The 24,699-nt window shown below is 33.0% G+C and overlaps 1 protein-coding gene across 1 annotated transcript; it reads left to right on the top strand.

Annotated features, from left to right (window-relative positions):
* Positions 1–25: 25 nt before the first annotated feature.
* Positions 26–23,229, top strand: LOC127701858 (nuclear transport factor 2-like). The gene is made up of 4 exons (XM_052205837.1): positions 26–192; positions 3,840–3,908; positions 19,800–19,898; positions 22,293–23,229. Exons 1-4 carry the CDS (start codon positions 73–75, stop codon positions 22,401–22,403), a joined length of 399 nt encoding a protein of 132 aa, XP_052061797.1. The 5' UTR covers positions 26–72; the 3' UTR covers positions 22,404–23,229.
* Positions 23,230–24,699: the final 1,470 nt, after the last annotated feature.

Genomic DNA, 24,699 nt, shown 5'->3' with positions numbered 1-24,699 from the left:
ATGGCGCAGATTTTATGATCAACACTTTATCATGCTCAGCTAGACGGCGCCATCTACTGGAGCAGCATCGGCATGGCTTACAACCCTCAATTTAACGATATAGGAACACAGTTCGTTCAAGCATATTATCAGGCATATGAAGCAGCAGCTAATCCCGAGGATAGAGCTGTGAAATTAGCCGGATTTTACCATGTTAGGGAATGTATAGTTAAACAAGTCTGGAATTTCTCACTGGGTCTTTCACACAGGCACTTGTTTCTATCCATGGGAAGCCCCACTATCAACGTATATTTATAACTATTAAAACTATTTGGCAAAATAGAATGTTATTACTTAGGCCACCATTTATTTATACAATTTTACAATATATAAGTTAACATTTAAATAAAAAAATCACTATCATGTAAAACAACAAGTAACGTCTATAAATTGTTCAAATAAGGCCTTCGAAAATAGTGGGATTAATTACTTTTGGAGTGTCAAGAACTCGTTGGAAGTACTTGATAAATTGCATGCATATATTGGTGATTTTGAATCTGTTCAAAGTTTTGATTTTTCTACCCTATATACCACATTGCCTCACATTCTCATTAAGAAAAAATTCACACACCTAATTAAATGGGCATTTAAAAAGTCAGAATGTGAATATATATGTTCAAACTCTTTTAGGTCATTTTTTAGTAGCAATAAACAAAAAAACTATGTCAATTGGACATGCTTTGATACTATATATGCCCTTGAATTTTTACTAGATAACATTTTTGTTCGCTTTGGAGATTCCGTATATCGTCAGGTTATCGGAATTCCAATGGGGACTAACTGTGCACCACTTATTGCGGACCTTTTTTTGTATTGCTATGAGTTACAATTTATGACAAAAATCAGCAAAGACCCATCGAAACAACATCTGATACACAAATTTAATAATACTTTTAGATATTTGGATGATATTTTGGCTCTCAATAATGACGACTTCAGTGTGTATACTAAAGAAATTTATCCTGTTGAACTTACTTTAAATAAAGCTAATACTAACAATGACCACTGCCCTTTCCTCGATCTTGATATCTATATCATTAACGGAAAGCTTAATTCTAAAATATATGATAAAAGAGATGATTTTTCATTTCCTATCGTTAATTATCCATTTTTAGATGGTGACGTTCCCTTGTCACCATCTTACGGTGTTTATATATCTCAACTTGTACGATTTGCTCGTGTATGTAACAATGTTTTAGATTTTAACGAGAGAAATTTATGTATTACTGAAAAATTATTACACCAGGGTTTTCGATATCACAAACTAGTCAAAACATTTACTAAATTTTATCATCGGTATAAGGACATCATTCGTAAATATAGCTCAACATGCAGACTTCTTATACGTTCAGGTATTTCACATCCAATTTTTTATGGAAATATTCTTTATAAAGCACAAAAATGTCAGTATTCACCTCTGAAGCTAACAAAACCTTTAAATAGACTTATTAAGAAGGGATATAGTTACGATACTGTTGTCAGGTCATTAAAGATTGCATATTTTGGCGTTAATATTGATTCACTTATAGGGTCTTTGCATCCGCACTAAACACATTTATTTAAAAACCAGTTGTTGGCATGACACGGGTTATGTTCTTCTCATATATGTTATGATGGTATGATACTAAACCCCTAACGGGAAGGATTGTGCCTGATATTCATATGATGAAGACATAATCTTTCAATCAGTTTAATTGAAGTCTGGAGCTGGCATGTCAGTTAACTGCTAGTAGTCTGTTGTTATTTATGTATTATTGTCATTTTGTTTATTTTCTTTGGTTACATCTTCTGACATCAGACTCGGACTTCTCTTGAACTGAATTTTAATGTGCGTATTGTTATTCGTTTACTTTTCTACATTGGCTAGAGGTATAGGGGGAGGGTTGAGATCTCATAAACATGTTTAACCCCGCCGCATTTTTGCGCCTGTCCCAAGTCAGGAGCCTCTAGCCTTTGTCAGTCTTGTATTATTTTTAATTTTAGTTTCTTGTGTACAATTTGGAGTTTAGTATGGCGTTCATTATCACTGAACTAGTATATATATTTGTTTAGGGGCCAGCTGAAGGACGCCTCCGGGTGCGGGAATTTCTCGCTGCATTGAAGACCTGTTGGTGACCTTCTGCTGTTGTCTGTTCTATGGTCGGGTTGTTGTCTCTTTGACACATTCCCCATTTCCATTCTCAATTTTATCTATGATACGGTACACAACTGATATTACGACAGGGCTGAATAATGATTAAGTTTTTTACAAATTTAAAAAAAAATTCCAGCATAATTTCTGGTGAAAAAGTACATGTAACTGAATTACAGAAGTATCCGATGTTGGTCCATCTTCGCAAGCCAAGGGTTACGACCCACTTCCCTCCTCTCCACCCTTGGCAGATTAAGCCAACATGTGTGATAACAATGTTGCGCCATCTATCGGTAGATTAAAGTCACGCCCATTCCGAATACATTATTCTTGACCAATGGTAGCACTTGAACTCTTCAATTTGGAGACTCAGACTTGTTGCACAATAAGCATGTGGCAATTGTTTACATACACTTTCTACATTTACACATATTATGTTATAGGCGCTTTTAGATTGGATGCAGCGAGTTTCGACTGCAACCAATGAAAATCATTACCTTGTGTCTCCGAAATTCTATCTCAATCCGCCAAGGGTGGAGAGGAGGGAAGTGGGTCGTAACCCTTGGCTAGCGAAGATGATGTTGGTCCAATTGTTAAGAAATTATATATGACATAATTTTCAATGTTAACAAAAACGCTATCATTTGGTAGCGTTTTTTTTTTCTTCTTGTTTTAAAGTATAGTTTAATTAAAAACATAATGTATTAATGATTTGTACCTTGAAACAATGAATATACAAAATCAGCTTATAACTGATCTTTGCACAGATACAAAACTCTGATCAATTGATCTAAGATCATTTCCCCAGAGAACTCATTTTGTTTGCTAAAAATTTGTATATTAAAAAAAAAATATTAATTGCCAATCTGTCTCAAAACTTGCAGATTTAAGCAAAGAACTAGACTGATTGTGTATTGCTATTTTACAATCCAAGATGGAGTTATACAGTTAATCTACCTCAAGTCTTGAATTAATTTTATTTAGAATCTGCCATCAATAGAAAATTCATTGACAAAAGACATTAAAAACGTGTTATGTTATATAAAAATAAGAAAAATAGATAAGGTTCCTGACAGGTACACAAAATAACTAGATAACACCACACTTATTCTAAGCATGGTATTTTGACACAACCTTTCTCCATGTTCTCATTGAAAATTGATTACAAGAATCATAATTGAAATACAGGTGAAAATGTGTCATTTTCTAATATCCAGGATAACTTCATGACCCATTAAGTACATTTAATTATAAATCCAAGGGAGAGGTTAAATTTCCAGGCGTAACCTACAAAATAAGGATCTGCCCAAAAATATATACATTCTGTTATGTCTGTGACTGTATACATGTAGTACCAGTACATAGCCCCCCTCTCCAGTATACAATGAGACTAAGAATTGTTTACAAATTCCCTATGGCTGAGGACACTATAATTGCATAAGTTTTGTGTACAGTGAGGTCATTGAAAAGACATTAACAATGATAAAAAGGAATTTATTTACTATATTGATTAATGATGTTTACAGCTGAATTTTTACTGATCGTCAAGGCAATACTAATTTTAAAACAACAATTACTTGTTTGTAACAAATAAATTTGAAATAGTTTTTATGCAAATTTCTATTAACAATTCACATTCAACAATTAATGACATTCTGTTTTATTTCAGGACAGTTGTTTTTTTACATTTGAAGATTTTGCAGCACAAGGCAAAGAAGCTATACTTAATAAAATAAAGGTAATTTTTAGAACATTAATATTTAATTTACCTCACTTTAACATGTTTTGTCTTCAGGTTTGTGATAAAAAAAGATCCATTAGGATCTGCCAACTTTTATTTTTTGAAAAAAATCAAAAAATCAAAATTCCTGCTTTTTGACTTCTGCTGACCATGTAAAATAAATTATTCCTAGAAAATAAATATAGAAAATATCTGCATACCTTAATTTGCGGTATTTTCATGGAAAAATCCGTTTTCCATCATCAAACAGAAGTTGAAAATGCTTGTAAATGATTCTAGAACACTTCACAATGGTTAAAATAAGTCATAATAAAAAAAAAATTAGAAACTTGTGTATGTTTCAACTGGAAGTTCGAATAGCACATGTAAATAAAAAAAGAAAATCTGTACTTAAAAGATTGTGACAAATACACACAGATTAGGCAATCTCGAAATGTCAAACCTTTTGAAATTGGTCAGCTGTTCATTTTAATATTTTTGTTTTAAAAATTTGTACTCAAATTACAAACTGCTTCATAATAGAATATCTTAAGAAGGAGCAGATTCACCAGACATGGACATATCTATAACTGTTCAGCACTTGAAGGCTCAAAGGAACAAGAGAATATTCTCTTGTTGAAATAACTAAATTTGGACTCTCAAATTGAATTTTAACTCTATAAATTTTGGACTATGATATAAATGTGTGTAAAATGATTTATTTCACTTTATGATAATTTACAAAAAGTGTACATAATTAAACACCTAGCCTGTCTTAAAGCTTTTAAATTTGTATTGCATTTTGAGGGTTTGTTTCACATCACAATAGTTTACTCCAAAAAAAGGGTTACCTGCTACTCATTTTTACACCTTCAAAAAATTTGATTTTAAGCCCAGTTTTAAATTGGTCCACATAGTTCTAAATGGTCTAAAATTAGACATAGTTTGATTTTAAACAAAAATTGAATTCTTGGGGTTCTTTGATATGCTGATTCTAACCATGTATTTATATTTTGGATATTGGACCATAATAGATAAATATCCAATTTTAAATTTATATAAGTTCTTAGACCACATTCAATCTGTGTCAGAAAACTATGTTGTGTCAAATATTTAATCACAATCCAAATTCAGAGCTGCATCAAGCTTGAATGTTGTGTCCATACTTGATACAACGGTTCAGGGATGGACCTCTGTGGTCGTATCAAACTGTGCCCTGTGGAGCATTTTATTAGTCCCCTACCGACGAAGTCGAAGGGGACTTCAGGTTTGCACTTCGTCTGTCTGTCTGTCCATCTGTCATTCCAGCAAATCAGTTTTCCACACTTTTTCTTCGTGTTTGAAGATATGATATTTGGTGTATTGTTTAATCATGACAAGTTACAGATCAAGTTCGAATTTTGTTTGGGTCTGACAATTTTGTGCAGAGTTATAGTCCTTGGACTTAGAAAATTCACTCAAATAATCAGTTTTCCCCACTTTTTTTGTCATGCTTGAAGATATTGATTTAATGATTGGTATAAAGTTTTGTCATGACAAGTTACAGATCAAGTTCAAATTTTGTTCCGGTCTAATGATTTTGTACAGAGTTATAGTCCTTGGACTTAGAAAATTCACTCAAATAATCAGTTTTCCTCACTTTTTTTCGTCATGCTTGAAGATATTGATTTGATAATTGGTATATAGTTTTATCATGACAAGTTACAGATCAAGATTGAATTTTGTTCCAGTCTGATGATTTTGTGCAGAGTTATGGTTCTTGGACTTAGAAAATTCACTCAAATAATCAGTTGTCCACATTTTTTTTCGTCATACTTGAAGATTTTGACTTGATATTTGTTATAAAGTTTACACCATGACAAATTATAGATCAAGTTAGCATTTTGTTCCAATACAATGAATTTTTAACCAGTAGGGGACTATGTATTGCCAGGCAATACTCACAAAATGCTTGTTACCAATTGTTTTTGCGTTTTTACCGATTATCTTGAAAACTTTCTTAGATAGATAGAAGGTTAAATGGCAAAAAAATCAACAAGCCAAGATCTACAAATGAGTCAATTTGGCCAAAATTGTGAGTCGATTCCATAAATGAGTACCTACAATGGGTAGTCAAGGTCGTTAAAAAAAAAACCCTCGTTAAAATGAGTTATTGCCTTTAAATGACAATTTCATTTTTATACGACCGCAAGGTCGTATATTGGTATGACGTTGGCGGCGGCTGCGGCGTCTTCCGAAGACACATTGGTTTTCGCACAATAACTTTAGTTTAAGTGAATGGATCTCTATGAAATTTTACCATAAGGTTCAATACCACAAAAGGAAGGTTGGGATTGATTTTTGGGGTTATGGTACCAACAATGAAGGAATTAGGGGCCAAAAAGGGGCCAAAAATAAGCATTTTTCTAGTTTCCAGACAATAACTTGTGGAACGGTGTATGGATCTCTCTGAAATTATACCACAAGTTTCCATACCACACAGGGATGGTTAGGATTTGCTTTGGGGGGTTATGGCTCAAATCGTTTAGGAATTAGGGGCAAAAAAAGGGGGAAAACAAGGGTGTCCTGGTTAAAGGACAAATACATTAGTACAAAACATAATTTAAAGCAGTGTAAGGGAAGTAATTCTAATACATCATTTGAATTACCTCCCTTACACTGCTTTTAAATTATGTATAAAGTAACGGTTAATGAACAATTAAGACAATTTAAAAGCAGTGTAAGGGAGGTAAAAACAAAAACGTTTTGATTACCTCCCTTACACTGCTTTTAAATTATGTTTAAAGAAATGCATATTTATAAAGGAAGACCAGTAAAAATATCTGCTAATGTTGCATCTTTTTTTTTTACAAAAAAATCCATATGAAAGATTTGACACCATATTTAAAATTCTATTATAAAATAGATTAAGTTAGCACTATGGTAAATTTAAATGGGTAATTATGGTTGCAAAATCCATTGGAAATTTGAATTGATACGCAACAGCATAGTGTATTGCACAAAAGCAAAAAAAAGGGGGGGGGTTATTTTTAGGCAGTTAAGCTGCCTTATGCGAGCACCCTAGATTTGTGTTCTACCCAATAAATGCTGAAATACGTGCCATTGTTATTATCTAGCTGGATATAATGTTATTTATAACTAATTGAATAGTTTTTTCATACTTTTAATTCTGGATTACAAAAATATGACCAGAAAAAACAAATGATCGTCGAACCACCCAAAAGTTTTGAAGTTGCACATAGGAAGTAGAGCACATTAGGAATCCTTATGTAGTTTATTATCCCCTGTGCTTTTGGCTAAGATGTCAAAAAACAATTGTATGAAATATTTAATCGCCGAAAATCTTTAAAGACAAGTAGTTTAGATTTCCCAAATGGCAAAAGTCGTAGGAATATTGTTTGTCGTCAATACGTGGTACAACTACGTCAGTAGTCTATTAATAAGTTCAACTGTTCATGCTGTTGGCGGCAATTTCAAATTAGAAGACGAAATTTTCGTATCATTTCAATTTGGAGGCAGGGGTTCAAATTAGCGGTGGTCCGAGGTCCGCGACCTACCACTTTTGCAATCGGACTCTCGACTTGGTTACTAGCTACGCCCGACGGACCTTTCACTTGAAAGAAATTAAAAATAACTTTGCAAACCTTTTTACCAAAGTCTCTAAATAAACAATCTCAAAACGTATTTTCATCTTTATTATTCATAACAGCGATGTTCATTTTGTTCAACCGCTAGCTTTATACAGATAATCGCCGACAAGTAATGTGTAAATTCGAGTAAAATCGTATCTGACTGACAAAAACAACATCGAAAAACAATGGATGCCGTGTAGACAATTACAATATCGGGTCCGATTCCGGAAGCGGATAAGGGTAATTCCGGGTTTTGGAGATCAACTACAAAAAAAAAATTTCAGGCAGGTGACAAAATACATCTATGCATGGTAAATAAATATAAACACTAGAAATGGAAACCAAAAGATATATGTAAAAGAAAGAAAAAGCAAAAAATATTTGATACAGAAACTCAAAATTACTTTCTGACAAATTTTAATGTCCAAATCCCTGAATACAATGTGACAGCTGGGAACAGTATATCTAACAATATATATGTTCCTGGTGACAGTATAAATCTTCTTTATCAGTGATAAATGTTGATAATGCATGTAAGATGCTTTTAAAGTGTAAACATATTACTGCAATTTTTTTCTCAATTTTGAAGGGTCAGTTAAAATAGCTGGAAGTTTCTTACTTTGTTTTCACAAATAGTGCAACTAGATTATATGATACCTGAATGTAAGCAAATCATATGATATATAGGTGGAATCTTTTGGGTCACTCTACCCCCTCCTGTTTGATAACTTTGAAACAGATGAGATCCCCACTCCTAAACCATATATATTCATGTATGGGACTATATAACTAATCAAATGAAATATAGGGGGAAGTCCCTAGGGTTACCCCACCCCTCCTGTTTGAGAACTTGGAAACAGTCGAGATCCCCACCCCTAAACCATATATATTCATGTATGGGACAATATAACTAATCAAATGAAATACAGGGGAGTCCCTGGGGTCACCCCAACCCTCCTGTTTGGGAACTTTGAAATGGTCGAGATCCCCACCCTAAACCAAATATATTCATGTATGGGACAATATAATAAATCAAATGAAATATAGAGGGAGTCCCTGCGGTCACCCCACCCCTCCTGTTTGAGAATTTGGAAACGGTCAAGATCCCAAGACAAGACAAGACAATTTATTTAAACTTAAGCACACGTATGGTGCTACAAGAGGATAACAATTATACATTAACAATTACATATATACTTATACATTTACAAGCAAGACACACAATAAATAAATAAGTGATATCATACAATAAAATTGAAATAAACCATATTTGGTTGATTTGTTTGCAAAATTCTTAATTGCAACGTGGATATGAAGTTATTGTAACATGCTTTGTATTATGAAAATATTTTTTCAATATGTCTTAGAAACATGCACACTTTTGTTAGCAGTGGCACGTTACAGTGTGATAATAGACCAGTAAGTTTCAATTGGGAAGGATTTTGTGTGTAATATGTAGGTATATACCTTTCTCTTAAAGACATAATTTGTTCATTGGAGCATACAAAAAAATAATGATCCCATAAACCATACATATTCATGTATGTGACAATATAACAAATGAAATGAAATATAGGGGGAGTCCTTGGGGGTCACCCCACCCCTCCTGTTTGAGAACTTGGAAACGGTCGAGATCCCCACCCCTTAACCATATATATTCATGTATGGGACAATATAACAAATCATATGAAATATAGGTTGAGTGCTTGGGGCCACTCTACCCCTTCCTGTTTGAGAATTTGAAAACGGTCGAGATCCCCACCCTAAACCATATATATTCATGTATGGGACAATATAACAAATCAAATGAAATATAGGGCAGCTCCTATGGTCACTGTAAACCATCCTGTTTGAGAACTTGGAAACAGTCGAGATCCTCACCCCGAAACCATATATATTCATGTATGGGACTATATAACAAATCAAATGAAATATAGGGGAGTCCCTGCAGTCACCCCACCCCTCCTGTTTGAGAACTTGGAAACAGTCGAGATCCCGACCTCTAAATTAAACCATATATATTCATGTATGGGACAGCAGAACTTATCAAATGAAATATTGTCCTGTTTGATAACTTGGAAACAGATGAGATCCCCACCCCTAAACCATATATACTCATGTATTTGGCAATATAACAAATCAAATGAAATATAGGGGAAGTCACTGGGGTCACCCCACCCCCTCCTGTTTGAAAACTTGATAACCGCCGAGATCCCCACCCCTAAACCATATATATATTCATGTATGGGACAACATAAAAAATCAAATGAAATATAGGGGTAGTCCCTAAGGTCACCCCATCCCCTCTTGTGTGTGTTTTAAGAACTTGTAAAAGTTTGAGATACCAACTCCTAAACCATATTCATTCCTGTTCGTCATTTCAAACAGATTTGAATGACATACAAGGTCAATCTCATAGGCATCACATATGCATATCACTTTACTAGACCTAATCAATGTGTACTAGACTTTGCCCAATGTCAGGCGACCATGGGAATGAATAATTATGGGAGCTTTGTTTGGGAGACTTCGTAACAGCATTCTGTTACAATTATTTCTTGTTTATTATAAAATTTTATTGATGCAAAAAATGAGTAGGTTTAAAGACTTTACCTTAATTATATTTTGAATAATTTCTGGTTCTATAAAAAATTTCATTTTAATATGGCTCATTTTAAAGAAAACATATCTTTCAAGCCCAAGAATGTTTGACCAACTTTATTATAATCACCTGTCATTTTATTCCAAACTTAGACATCATGGACTTGGGGTGAAGGCGGGGGTTATTTACATTTACTATGGGCAGGTCAGTCAGACCTCACCTTTGATCCCCGTAGTAGTAAACATTTGTCTGATTTGTGTCTCATAACTTTTGCACTGTAGAACACAAACTCAGTTTTCTTTCCAGGGAAGCAAGTCCATGCATACTATTACAAGCTCGTACTAAGTCAACTTGACCTACTAACAGTCAACTAATACCGTTAACTATCAACTAGAACAACTGCAATCATTTCGAACTTGTACCACTGCAGACACATGACCATTAAAAATATACTTGATATATGCGTTGCTTTGGAAAACCTTGATAAAATATGAATTATTTGCCTTAATAATTAATTCATTAAATGAACGTAAATGCACAATATATGAATGTTTAATGTTTGTTCTTTTAAATCTTAAAAAAAATGAAGCAACATAGCCACAGTTTTCATAATTATGTTTGCCTTGGTTTTTGGTTAACTGCCTACAGCACTTACAGTGCTTTGATTTTAATTTTTATACGACCGCAAAAAAATTTTTGTGGTCGTATATTGGTATGACGTTGGCGTCGTCGTCCGAAGACACATTGGTTTTCGCACTCTAACTTTAGTTTAAGTGAATGGATCTCTATGAAATTTTACCACAAGGTTCAATACCACAAAAGGAAGGTTGGGATTGATATTGGGGGTTATGGTACCAACAGTAAAGGAATTAGGGGCCAAAAAGGGGCCAAAAATAAGCATTTTTGTAATTTCCAGACATAACTTGTGTGTTAGTGTATGGATCTCTCTGACATTGTACCACAAGGTTTCATATCACAAAAGGAATGCTGGGATTGATTTTGGGGGTAATTGCCTCAAAATTTTAGGAATTAGGGGCCAAAAAAGGGGCAAAAAACAAGCATTTTTCTAGTTTCATGACAATAACTTGTGTGTAAGTGTATGGATCTTTCTGAAATTGTACTACAAGGTTCCATATCACAAAGGGAAAGCTGGAATTGAGTCTTGGGGTAATTGCCGAAACGTTTAGGAATTGGGGGCCAAAAAGGGGCCAAAAATAAGCATTTTTCTAGTTTCCAGACAATAACTTGTGTTCAAGTGTATGGATCTCTCTGAAATTGTACTGCAAGGTACCATACCACAAAGGGAAGGCTTGGATTGATGATGGGGGTAATTGCCTCAATATTTTAGGAATTAGGGGCAAAAAAGGGGCAAAAAACACATTTTTCTAGTTTCCAGACAATAACTTGTGTTGACAAGTGTATGGATCTCTCTGAAATTGTACTGCAAGGTACCATACCACAAAGGGAAGGCTGGGATTGATTTTGGGGGTGATGAATCATAAGGGGGCTCAAAAAAATTTGGGGGGGGGGATTTTAATTTTTTTCCTTTTTATACGACCGCAAAAAAATTTTTGTGGTCGTATATTGGTATGACGTTGGCGTCGTCGTCCGGCGTCGTCGTCCGAATACATATTGGTTTTCGCACTCTAACTTTAGTTTAAGTGAATGGATCTTTTTGAAATTTGACCATAAGGTTAAATACCACAAAAGGAAGGTTGGGATTGATTTTGGGGGTTATGGTACCAACAGTTAAGGAATTAGGGGCCAAAAAGGGGCCAAAAATGAGCATTTTCTAGTTTCCAGACAATAACTGTGGAACGGTGTATGGATCTCTCTGAAATTATACTACAAGTTTCCATACCACAAAGGGATGGTTAGGATTTGCTTTGGGGGGTTATGGCTCAAACCGTTTAGGAATTAGGGGCAAAAAAGGGGGAAAAACAAGGTTGTCCTGGTTAATGGACAAATACTTTAGTACAAAACATAATTTAAAGCAGTGTAAGGGAGATAAATCAAATACATCATTGAAATTATCTCCCTTACACTGCTTTTAAATTATGTATAAAGTAATGGTTAATGAACAATAAAGATAATCTAAAACAGTGTAAGGGAGGTAATCCAAATACAACGTTTTGGTTACTTCCCTTACACTGCTTAAAGAAATGCATATTTATAAAGGAAGACCAGTAAAAATATCTGCAAATGTTTTCATCTTTTTTTTTTACAAAAAAATCCATATGAAAGATTTGACACTATATTTTTATTAATTCTATTATAAAATAGATTAAGTTAGCACTATGGTAAATTTAAATGGGTAATTATGGTTGCCAACTCCATTGGAAATTTGAATTGAGATTATGACCATATCTTGAGGGAAAGAATTTTTTTGGGGGAAAAAGGGGGGGGGGGGGAGGGATAAAAAGAAATTGTGGGGGGCCAATTTTTTCAGATTTCAGAAATTAAAAAGAATTATTCTTCAAATATTATTTTTTTTTCAAATTTCAAATATTGAAAAATTTCAAGAAGTAATCTTTAATTGCACAGTATGGCGCATTAGATTTGTAAAATCTTTGATCACATTTATTTATTTGTTATGCCGAATCTAACAGTGTATTTAGATTTTTAATTTTGGGTCCAGTTTTCAAATTGGTCTACATTAATGTCCAAAGGGTCCAAAATTAAACTTTGTTTGATTTTAGCAAAAATTGAATATATGAGGTTCTTTGATATGCTGAATCTAAACATGTATTTAGATTTTTGATTTTTTGGCCCAGTTTTCAAGTTGGTCCAAATTGGGGTCCAAAATTAAACTTTGTTTGATTTCAACAAAAATTGAATATATGGGGTTCTTTGATATGCTGAATCTTACCATGTATTTAGATTTTTTATTTGTGGACCCCGTTATCTAATTGGTTCATATTGAGGTCAAAAGGGTCCAAAATTAAACTAATTTAAAATTGAATTATTGGGGTTCTTTGATATTCCAAATCTAACCGTGTATTTAGGTTTTTAATTTTGGGTCCTGTTTTTTAAATTGGTCTACATTGAGGTCCAAAGGGTCCAAAATTAAACTTAGTTTGATTTTAACAAAAATTGAATTCTTGGGGTTCTTTGATTTGCTGAATCTAAACATGTGTTTAGATTTTTGATTATGGGCCCAGTTTTCAAGTTGGTCCAAGATAGGGTCCAGTATTTAAACTTTGTTTGATTTCAACAAAAATTGAATATATGGTGTTCTTTGATATTCTGAATCTAAACATGTATTTAGATTTTTGATTATGGGCCCAGTTTTCAAGTTGGTCCAAATTGGGGTCCAAAATTAAACTTTGTTTGATTTCAACAAAAATTGAATATATGAGGTTCTTTGATATGCTGAATCTAACCATGTATTTAGATTTTTTATTTGTAGGCCCCGCTATCAAATTGGTTCATATTGAGGTCAAAAGGGTCCAAAATTAAACTTTGTTTGATTTCATCTAAAATTGAATTATTGGGGTTCTTTGATATGCCAAATCTAACCGTGTTTTTAGATTTTTAATTTGGGTCCCGTTTTTTAAATTGGTCTTCATTGAGGTCCAAAGGGTCCTTAATTAAACTTAGTTTGATTTTAACAAAAATTGAATTCTTGGGGTTCTTTGATATGCTGAATCTAAACATGTGTTTAGATTTTTGATTATGGGCCCAGTTTTCAAGTTGGTCCAAGTTGGGGTCCAAAATTAAACTTTTTTTGATTTCAACAAAAATTGAATATATGGGATTCTTTGATATGCTGAATCTAACCATGAATTTAGAATTTTTATTTGTGGGCCCCGCTATCAAATTGGTTCATATTGAGGTCAAAAGTGTCCAAAATTAAACTTTGTTTGATTTCATCAAAAATTGAATTATTGGGGTTCTTTGATATTCCAAATCTAACCGTGTATTTAGATTTTTAATTTTAAGTCCCTTTTTTTAAATTGGTCTACATTAAGGTCCAAAGGGTCCAAAATTAAACTTAGTTTGATTTTAGCAAAAATTGAATTCTTGGGGTTCTTTGATATGCTGAATCTAAACATGTGTTTAGATTTTTGATTATGGGCCCAGTTTTCAAGTTTGTCCAAGTTGGGGTCCAAAATTAAACTTTGTTTGATTTTAACAAAAATTGAATATATGGGGTTCTTTGATATGCTGAATCTAACCATGTATTTTGATTTTGGACATTGGACCATAATAGGTAAATTAAAAAAATTCAAGTTCTTAGACCACATTCTTTCTGTGTCAGAAACCTATGCTGTGTCAAATATTTAATAACAATCCAAATTAAGAGCTGTATCAAGCTTGAATGTTGTGTCCATACTTGCCCCAACTGTTCAGGGTTTGACCTCTGCGGTCGTATCAAGCTGCGCCCCAGCGAAGCATTTTATTGATTTTTGGGCCCCGTTATCAACTTTGTTCACATTGAGGTCAAAAGGGTACAAAATTAAACTTAGTTTGATTTTAACAAAAATTGAATTCTTGGGGTACTTTCATATGCTGAATCTAAACATGTGTTTAGATTTTTGATAATGGGCCCAGTTTTCAAGTTGGTCCAAGTTGGGGTCCAAAATTAAACTTTGTTTGATTTAAACAAAAATTGAATATATGGGGTTCTTTGATATGCTGAATCTAAACATGTATTTAGATTTTAGATTTTTGGCCCAGTTTTCAAGTTGGTCCAAATTGGGGTCCAAAATTAAACTTTGTTTGATTTCAACAAAAATTGAATATATGGGGTTCTTTGATATGCTGAATCTTACCATGTATTTAGATTTTTTATTTGTGGGCCCGCTATCAAATTGGTTCATATTGAGGTCAAAAGGGTCCAAAATTAAACTTTGTTTGATTTCATCAAAAATTGAATTATTGGGGTTCTTTGATATGCCAAATCTAACCGTGTTTTTAGATTTTTAATTTTGGGTCCTGTTTTTTAAATTGGTCTACATTAAGGTCCAAAGGGTCCAAAATTAAACTTAGTTTGATTTTAACAAAAATTGAATTCTTGGGGTACTTTGATATGCTGAATCTAAACATGTGTTTAGATTTTTGATTATGGGCCCAGTTTTCAAGTTTGTCCAAGTTGGGGTCCAAAATTAAACTTTGTTTGATTTCAACAAAAATTGAATATATGGGGTTCTTTGATATGCTGAATCTAACCATGTATTTTGATTTTGGACATTGGACCATAATAGGTAAATTAAAAAAAATGAAGTTCTTAGACCTCATTCTTTCTGTGTCAGAAACCTATGCTGTGTCAAATATTTAATCACAATCCAAATTCAGAGCTGTATCAAGCTTGAATGTTGTGTCCATACTTGCCCCAACTGTTCAGGGTTCGACCTCTGTGGTCGTATCAAGCTGCGCCCAGCGAAGCATTTTATTTTTTGTTGGGGAGGGGGGGTCAATTCGCAACAGCAAAGTGTATTGCACAAAAGCAAAAAATTGAATATAAATTCAAATCATATAACCAATTCTAAGTTCTTTGACTACAGTTATTCTGTGTCAGAAACCTTTTATGTGTCAAATATTTAATTACAATCCAAATTCAGACCTGTATCAAGCTCGAATATTCCGTCCATTTTTGCCCCAACTGTTCAGGGTTGGACCTCTGCGGTCATATCCAGCTGCGCTCAGCGAAGCAATTTATTTTTTGTTTTTATACGACCGCAAAAATTGAAAATTTTTTGGTCGTATATTGGTATGACGTTGGCGTCGTCGTCGTCGTCGTCGTCGTCGTTGTCGTCGTCGTCGTCGTCGTCGTCGTCCGGCGTCGTCCGAAGACACATTGGTTTTCGCACTCTAACTTTAGTTTAAGTGAATGGATCTCTGTGAAATTTTACCATAAGGTTCAATACCACAAAAGGAAGGTTGGGATTGATTTTGGGGGTTATGGTACCAACAGTTAAGGAATTAGGGGCCAAAAAGGGGCCAAAAATTAGCATTTTTGTAACTTCCAGACATAACTTGTGTGTTAGTGTATGGATCTCTCTGACATTGTACCACAAGGTTCCATATCACACAGGGAATGCTGGGATTAATTTTGGGGGTAATTGCCTCAAAATATTAGGAATTAGGGGCCAAAAAAGGGGCAAAAAACAAGCATTTTTTTAGTTTCATGACAATAACTTGTGTGTAAGTGTATGGATCTTTCTGAAATTGTATCACAAGGTTCCATATCACAAAGGGAAAGCTGGAATTGAGTTTGGGGGTAATTGCCCAGAACGTTTAGGAATAAGGGGCCAAAAAGGGGCCAAAAATAAGCATTTTTCTAGTTTCCAGACAATAACTTGTGTTCAAGTGTATGGATCTCTCTGAAATTGTACCACAAGGTTCCATATCACACAGGGAATGCTGGGATTGATTTTGGGGGTAATTGCCCAAAACGTTTAGGAATAAGGGGCCAAAAAGGGGCCAAAAATAAACATTTTTCTAGTTTCCAGACAATAACTTGTGTTCAAGTGTATGGATCTCTCTGAAATTGTACTGCAAGGTACCATACCACAAAGGGAAAGCTGGGATTGAGTTTGGGGGTGATGAATCATAAGGGGGTTCAAAAAATTTGGGGGGGGGGGATTTTTTTTTTTTCCTTTTTTTTTTCTTTTAAAATTTTCCATTTTAAGTTGGTTATTTCTGTTTTATATTTAAAAGCAAATAATAACGATATGGTAGGAGATACACACCAAACAGGATGTGTAAATTATTATAAAATAAGTATTGTGCAATAGCAAGAAATTTTCAATTGCACAGTATTGCACAATAGCAAGAAATCTTCAATTGCACAGTATTGCGCAATAGCAAGAAATCTTCAATTGCACAGTATTGTGCAATAGTAAGAAATATCCAATAGCACAATATTGCGCAATAGCAAGAAATTGTCAATTGTACAGTATTGCACAATAGCAAGAAATATTCAATTGCACAGTATTGTACAAAAGAAGATACTTCGTATAAATTGCTTATTTCTTGACCAATTTCAATGGGGTTTTATTCTTGAATTCTTGGGGTTCTTTAATATGCTGATTCTAACCGTGTATTAAGTTTTTGGATTTTGGGCCCCGTTTTTAAATTGGTCCACATTGAGGTCCAAAGGGTCCAAAATTAAACTTTGTTTGATTTCATCAAAAATTGAATTATTGGGGTTCTTTGATATGCCGAATCTAACCGTGTATTTAGATTCTTAATTTTTGGTTCTGTTTTCAAATTGGTCTACATTAAGGTCCAAAGGGTCCAAAATTAAACTTAGTTTGATTTTAACAAAAATTGAATTCTTAGGATTCTTTGATATGCTGAATCTAAACATGTATTTAGATTTTTGATTATGGGCCCAGTTTTCAAGTTGGTCCAAATCGGGGTCCAAAATTAAACTTTGTTTGATTTCAACAAAAATTGAATATATGGGGTTCTTTGATATGCTGAATCTAACCATGTATTTAGATTTTTGATTTTTGGGCCCCAATATCAACTTAGTCCACATTGAGGTCAAAAGGGTCCAAAATTAAACTTTGTTTGATTTCATCAAAAATTGAATTCTTGGGGTTCTTTGATATGCTGAATCTAACCATGTATTTAGATTTTGGATATTGGACCATAATAGTTGAATGTCCAATTTAAAATTTTTAAGTTCTTAGACCACATTCATTCTGTGTCAGAAACCTATGCTGTGTCAAATATTTAATCACAATCCAAATTCAGAGCTGTATCAAGCTTGAATGTTGTGTCCATACTTGCCCCAACTGTTCAGGGTTCGACCTCTGCGGTCGTATCAAGCTGCGCCCTGCGGAGCATTTTATTGGCTATTATCTTGAAAACTATATAAGGTAGATGCAAACTGGTACCTGTCAGGATATGGCTTTAACAATGAGCAACCACATGCCATATAGTTAGCTATAACAATTCTAATGGCCTTATTTATGTACATTTGATAAGATCAAAATCAGTGGTAAAATAAATGCAAAAATATAAACCTCAAGAACAGTTTGTCAGAGCTTGAAACAACTGGGGATTAGGTCAAGTTTTTATGCCCCTGCCGTGGCGGAGGGGGCATTAAGTTTTACCCTTGTCTGTTGGTACGTACGTACGTACGTACGTCCCAAAATTGGTTTCCGTTCTCTGACTTTAGTTTGCCTCAACCAAATGTTATGAAACTTATACACTATGCTTATTACCACAAAACACAGATCAAGTTTGAATTTTGGTGGCGTCACTTTTACCGTTCAAGAGTTATGCCCCTTTACAAATGGAAAAATTGCTGACATTTTCATTTCCGTTCTCTAACTTTAGTTTGCCTCAACCAAATGTTATGAAACTTATAAACAATGATTATTACCACAAAAATCAGATCAAGTACAAATTTGGGTAGCATCACTTTTACAGTTCTTAATATATGTCCCTTTATAATGTTATATGCAAGCGGGGGCATCATCTGTTTCCCATGGACACATTCCCCATTTATTAGTCCCCTACCGACGAAGTCGAAGGGGACTTTAGGTTTGCACTCCGTCCGTCTGTCAATCCGTCAGTCCGGCAAATCAACTTTCCACTCTTTTTTTCTTTGTTCTTGAAGATATTGATTTGATATTTGGCATATAGTATTATCATAACAAGTTATAGATCAAGTTCGAATTTTGTTCCAGTCTGATGATTTAGTCCAGAGTTATGGACCATATCTAATGTTAGAGTACTATGTTAAACCATATTTCTGTACAAAGGGAGATAACTAATTTTTTAAAGGACATTCTTTGTTAAATTATTGGAAGAATTTTTTGGCAGGTTTGTTTGTTATTTCATGTATTTAGTATAAATTAATTTTCTGAATGCTATATATATAAATAAAAAAAAATTATGAAGAGAAATCCTTTAATTGGTAATAATCTATTTTTATTAATGTATATGTTTCAATACATTACATTGTGTAGATAAAAGTTGTTGACATTTTATAGATAAGTTACAAATCTATATTAGTTTGTGACAAATGAAAGAAAAAATATTTGGAACTATTAATTATATTTGATTATAATTTGAAAATAGATATACACTGTATTACATCATATCTAATTTTAGAGAACTATTAATCATATCTAATGTTTTTTTCATCATGCTTATAAGATATTGATTGATAATTGGTATATAGTTTTATCATGACAAGTTACAGATCAAGTTCATATTTTTGTTTCGGTCTAATAATTTTGTGCAGAGTTATGGTCCTTGGACTTGAAAAATTCACTCTTATAATCAGTTTTCAACACTGTTTTTAGTCATGCCTGAAGATATTGACATGATATTTACTTTTTGTTTACACCATGACAAGTTATAGAACAAGTTAGCATTTTGTTCCAGTATAATGAATTTTTACCAGGTAGGGGACTATGTATTGCCATGCAATACTCTCAGAATGCTTGTTTTAAGAAGCATCAATAAATATATAACGGATAATTGAGTATATTGGGAAATGGGATATTTTTTGCTGACATTTTAACTATCCTACTTGCTGGAGTCTAGTGTACATACATACATTTACTAATGTTTATTATAGCATTCCTGAAATTGTTTAAAGTATTCTCCTATTTTTCCATTGATCAACAATTGAAATAACAAATGCATGCTAAAATTTCTGAATAACTATATTTTTCTTACCTGATTTCATTTATTTTCTATCTTCAGAGTTTACCAATTACAAAAATAGCACATAATGTAACAAAGTGTGATTGTCAGCCGATGGCTGATGGGGGTGTTATAGTAGTGATTATAGGTCAACTTAAGGTAAGTGTCAATCAACACCTGATGGAAGTGTTATAGTAGTAATTTATATCATGGTTATAGATAAGGAATAGATTGGACATCATGGATTAATTCATGACACAATATCCTTGCACACACTGGACAAAACCAAAAGCAAGTTACAGTGCTTTAATTGCAATTCTTCATCTCAAAGTCAACAGTGATGCTTTTGATATAGGAGTAAAGGCTGTCACCTCATTGGAAGTTCAAGATGGTCCTTTGCATCTGTTTGACTGGAATTCTTGCAAGATCTAGGATTCTCACTAAGGAATTTTGAAAAGTCCATTTTTGGCCATGGCGAGTCCATCAGTGAGAAGATGAAATTTTATTGCTATATCATTTATTATTTCAGTCCCCATGACAAAATAGAGCAAGGAAATGACATCAAGTTTAGATTATTTTAAAACTTTTGTCATAAAAGATAAAAGTGATATTTGTGCTCAGTTGATACAACATTTTACAATCTTGATGTATCTTTGGACATACCAGTTTTAAAAATGATGAGTCAAACTGATTTTAACGAGTCCAGGACTCACGGACTGGTTTTAATGAGAACCCTAAGTTGTCTATCATGCTTCATGTTTGTATAGAAGAATCAGATATACATGTATGGTAACTGTAATATCAATATATTACAGACAACAATGAGAAAGAATCAGATATAGGGTAACTGTAATATCAATATATTACAGACTACAATGAGAAAGAATCAGATATAGGGACTTCAATGAGAAGGAATCAGATATATGGTAACTGTAATATCAATATATTACAGACAACAATGAGAAAGAATCAGATATAGGGTAACTGTAATATCAATATATTACAGACTACAATGAGAAAGAATCAGATATAGGGACTTCAATGAGAAGGAATCAGATATAGGGTAACTGTAATATCAATATATTACAGACTACAATGAGAAAGAATCAGATATAGGGTAACTGTAATATCAATATATTACAGACTACAATGAGAAAGAATCAGATATAGGGACTTCAATGAGAAGGAATCAGATATAGGGTAACTGTAATATCAATATATTACAGACTACAATGAGAAAGAATCAGATATAGGGTAACTGTAATATCAATATATTACAGACTACAATGAGAAAGAATCAGATATAGGGACTTCAATGAGAAGGAATCAGATATAGGGTAACTGTAATATCAATATATTACAGACTACAATGAGAAAGAATCAGATATAGGGTAACTGTAATATCAATATATTACAGACAACAATGAGAAAGAATCAGATATAGGGTAACTGTAATATCAATATATTACAGACTACAATGAGAAAGAATCAGATATAGGGACTTCAATGAGAAGGAATCAGATATATGGTAACTGTAATATCAATATATTACAGACAACAATGAGAAAGAATCAGATATAGGGTAACTGTAATATCAATATATTACAGACTACAATGAGAAAGAATCAGATATAGGGACTTCAATGAGAAGGAATCAGATATAGGGTAACTGTAATATCAATATATTACAGACTACAATGAGAAAGAATCAGATATAGGGTAACTGTAATATCAATATATTACAGACTACAATGAGAAAGAATCAGATATAGGGACTTCAATGAGAAGGAATCAGATATAGGGTAACTGTAATATCAATATATTACAGACTACAATGAGAAAGAATCAGATATAGGGTAACTGTAATATCAATATATTACAGACTACAATGAGAAAGAATCAGATATAGGGACTTCAATGAGAAGGAATCAGATATAGGGTAACTGTAATATCAATATATTACAGACTATAATGAGAAAGAATCAGATATAAGGTAACTGTAATATCAATATATTACAGACTACAATGAGAAGGAATCAGATATAGGGTAACTGTAATATCAATATATTACAGACTACAATGAGAAAGAATCAGCATTGCTGTCATAAATTGCCAAACAATCTTTTTGTATATACAGAAAAAAATGAAAAACAATAAAACTATTATTTCCTACTGGCATGTTCTATAAAATGAATTATTTAGCAGGGCTTGATTTCAATATTGCTTATAACTTAAGACTTTAGCATAAATCAGGCCATTGGTTAAATGTCTTTTGAATCATTTCACTATTTGTCATGCCTATTGAATTAACTAAACGGGATGGATTTGTCTCATTGTTGAATGCAGTAAAGTGTCCTTTAGGTGTTATTAAACATATTTTGTCTCTGGTGGATAGTTGTCTCGATGGCAATCATACCACATCTTATTTATATGTGTATGAAATCTGAAGTCTTAGGTCTGCATAAATAAAAAAAATATATTTATTTTATATTATATTAATGGCAGTGATATCTGTTTAGTAATGTTACTTATTTTATATACTTTATATTTCAGACAGATGATGATCAACCCATGCCCTATGCTCATACATTTATTTTGAAAAATGAAACAAATTCCTTTTTTATAGCACATGAATTTTTCCGACTGTGTGTTCATAACTTTTAATGAATGACGTTCTGTAGACAATGTATGATTGTCATTACCCAGGATTGTGATTGAAGAGCGGATACAGATAAAGATTTATTCCACATTATAGGCAAGCCTTTGAAGGATTTTTGGTGCACCTTTACTAATCTGCAGTATTTGCATAAATGTATTTGTTTTTGTTGATCATTTTACGTAATAATGGTAATGTAAATGTAATGCAAATTGCATAAAAAATATAATAATTCTATCAATTTAGTAAAAAAAAATCATGTATGGTTTATGAAGAATTATATAGTTGATTCATTTTCAGTCAATTGGAAAATGAAATTGCTTTTGTATCCTGCATGCTATAAAAGTGTCTTTATTTTTTCACTGTTTAAAACATTTGTTGGTTGCTTTGCATAACTTTTTGTCATGTTTGTCAAATTGAAACCAGGATGTTGTGGGAAATCATCTCAATAGTCTCATACTTGATGAACAGATATGTATGACCTTTCAATTATTAACAACTTATGTATGTAGATAATTGGTTTTGATTGCCACCTAACATTATTTTTTTTTGAAAACAACAATGAACTTATAAAACCATATCAGTAGGGTACTAAGTTATGTTAGACAAATTAAAAAAAACATTATTCTGATCTGATTGTATTTTTAATTCAAAGTGTGGGTTACTTGGTAAAGTAAATTATTACTGGTATTGTGTGTTTTATCAAAGATTATATTAAACAATCAATGGAAAAAACATTACATTGCTGTAAAAACAAGAAATATCATTTGTAGTGTAACATCATATTCATGTAATATTTTTTATTATATTTTTGAAAAATATTTTGTAATGTTCTCAAAGGAAATAAAAAACAAAAACCAATAAAAAATATTGGTTTTGAGAAATTCCCAGAAGTTTTATTTGTACATCAAACTAAACCAATGAATATGAAACCATGTATAGTAGTATTAATCTATAAATTGAAGATGATCTACTTAATGTAGGGTCAGGATGGGGTTTACAGAATAGAAAATAATAGGCAAAAAGGGCAGAATAAATGGCTAAAAAAATAAAGAATAGAGAAATATAGGCACAAAAAAAATAAGAATAGAGAATAATGGGGTGCTGAATAATAAAGAATAGAGAAAATGGTCTAAAAAAAAAAGATGTAAGAAATAAAGGACCCCCAATGCAGAACATCAGTTATGTATCAGGTATAGCTAAATGAACAAAGCATTCTGTAATAAAATATATAGTTAAATTGAAAGTTGTAGGCATTATCACCCAATTCTGAAACAGTTGTCAAAGATTCATTTGAAATAACTTGATAAATTTATAATAAAGGAAACTATAAAGCAAATTTTATCTAATATCCAATGTGTTTAGTTTACTAGTCCAAAGCAATAAAGAAAAACAAATTGGTGAAATGTTTATGAGGGCAAATGATTATATGTAATTTAAATTCAAAATTTAACCAGAAAAAAAGAGGCAATCTCATGAACAGGCTATTTATAGATTTCAGCTACATTTCTTATTTTGTATTTGAATTTCTATAAAGTTCAAAATTGCTGAATCTCTTTCAGTTTGGATCTCAGAACTCATTTGAATAAAGTTAAAATATGGTTAAGTCTTCATATCTATAAGGTTAGTAAGTATTCATGAACAATTTTTTTTTTTATGACGTTGGCGTCGTCGTCGTCCGGCGTCGTCGTCGTCGTCGTCGTCGTCCGGCGTCGTCCGAAGACACATTGGTTTTCGCACTCTAACTTTAGTTTAAGTGAATGGATCTTTATGAAATTTTACCACAAGGTTCAATACCACAAAAGGAAGGTTGGGATTGATTTTGGGGGTTATGGTAATAACAGTAAAGGAATTAGGGGCCAAAAAGGGGCCAAAAATAAGCATTTTTGTAACTTCCAGACATAACTTGTGTGTTAGTGTATGGATCTCTCTGACATTGTACCACAAGGTTCCATATCACTAAAGGAATGCTGGGATTGATTTTGGGGGTAATTGCCTCCAAATTTTAGGAATTAGGGGCCAAAAAAGGGGCAAAAAACAAGCATTTTTCTAGTTTCATGACAATAACTTGTGTGTAAGTGTATGGATCTTTCTGAAATTGTACTACAAGGTTCCATATCACAAAGGGAAAGCTGGGTTTGAGTTTGGGGGTAATTGCCCTAAACGTTTAGGAATTTGGGGCCAAAAAGGGGCCAAAAAACACATTTTTTTCTAGTTTCCAGACAATAACTTGTGTTCAAGTGTATGGATCTCTCTGAAATTGTACTGCAAGGTACCATACCACAAAGGGAAGGCTGGGATTGA

The sequence above is a fragment of the Mytilus californianus genome, unplaced genomic scaffold (assembly GCF_021869535.1).
Source record: "Mytilus californianus isolate M0D057914Y unplaced genomic scaffold, xbMytCali1.0.p SCAF_5, whole genome shotgun sequence".
NCBI lineage: Eukaryota > Metazoa > Mollusca > Bivalvia > Mytilida > Mytilidae > Mytilus > Mytilus californianus.
Note: the sequence above shows the minus strand (reverse complement) of the source record. Positions and strands in the feature narration are given on the sequence as shown.

What these genes read in the sequence shown, in the direction of transcription:
- LOC127701858 (XM_052205837.1), top strand. Translation starts at nt 73, where the DNA reads ATGGCTTACAACCCTCAATTTAACGATATAGGAACACAGTTCGTTCAA. An exon ending in CTATACTTAATAAAATAAAG is followed by an intron (nt 3,909 to 19,799) that starts GTAATTTTTAGA and finishes TTCTATCTTCAG; the next exon opens with AGTTTACCAATTACAAAAAT. An exon ending in TGATTATAGGTCAACTTAAG is followed by an intron (nt 19,899 to 22,292) that starts GTAAGTGTCAAT and finishes TTTATATTTCAG; the next exon opens with ACAGATGATGATCAACCCAT.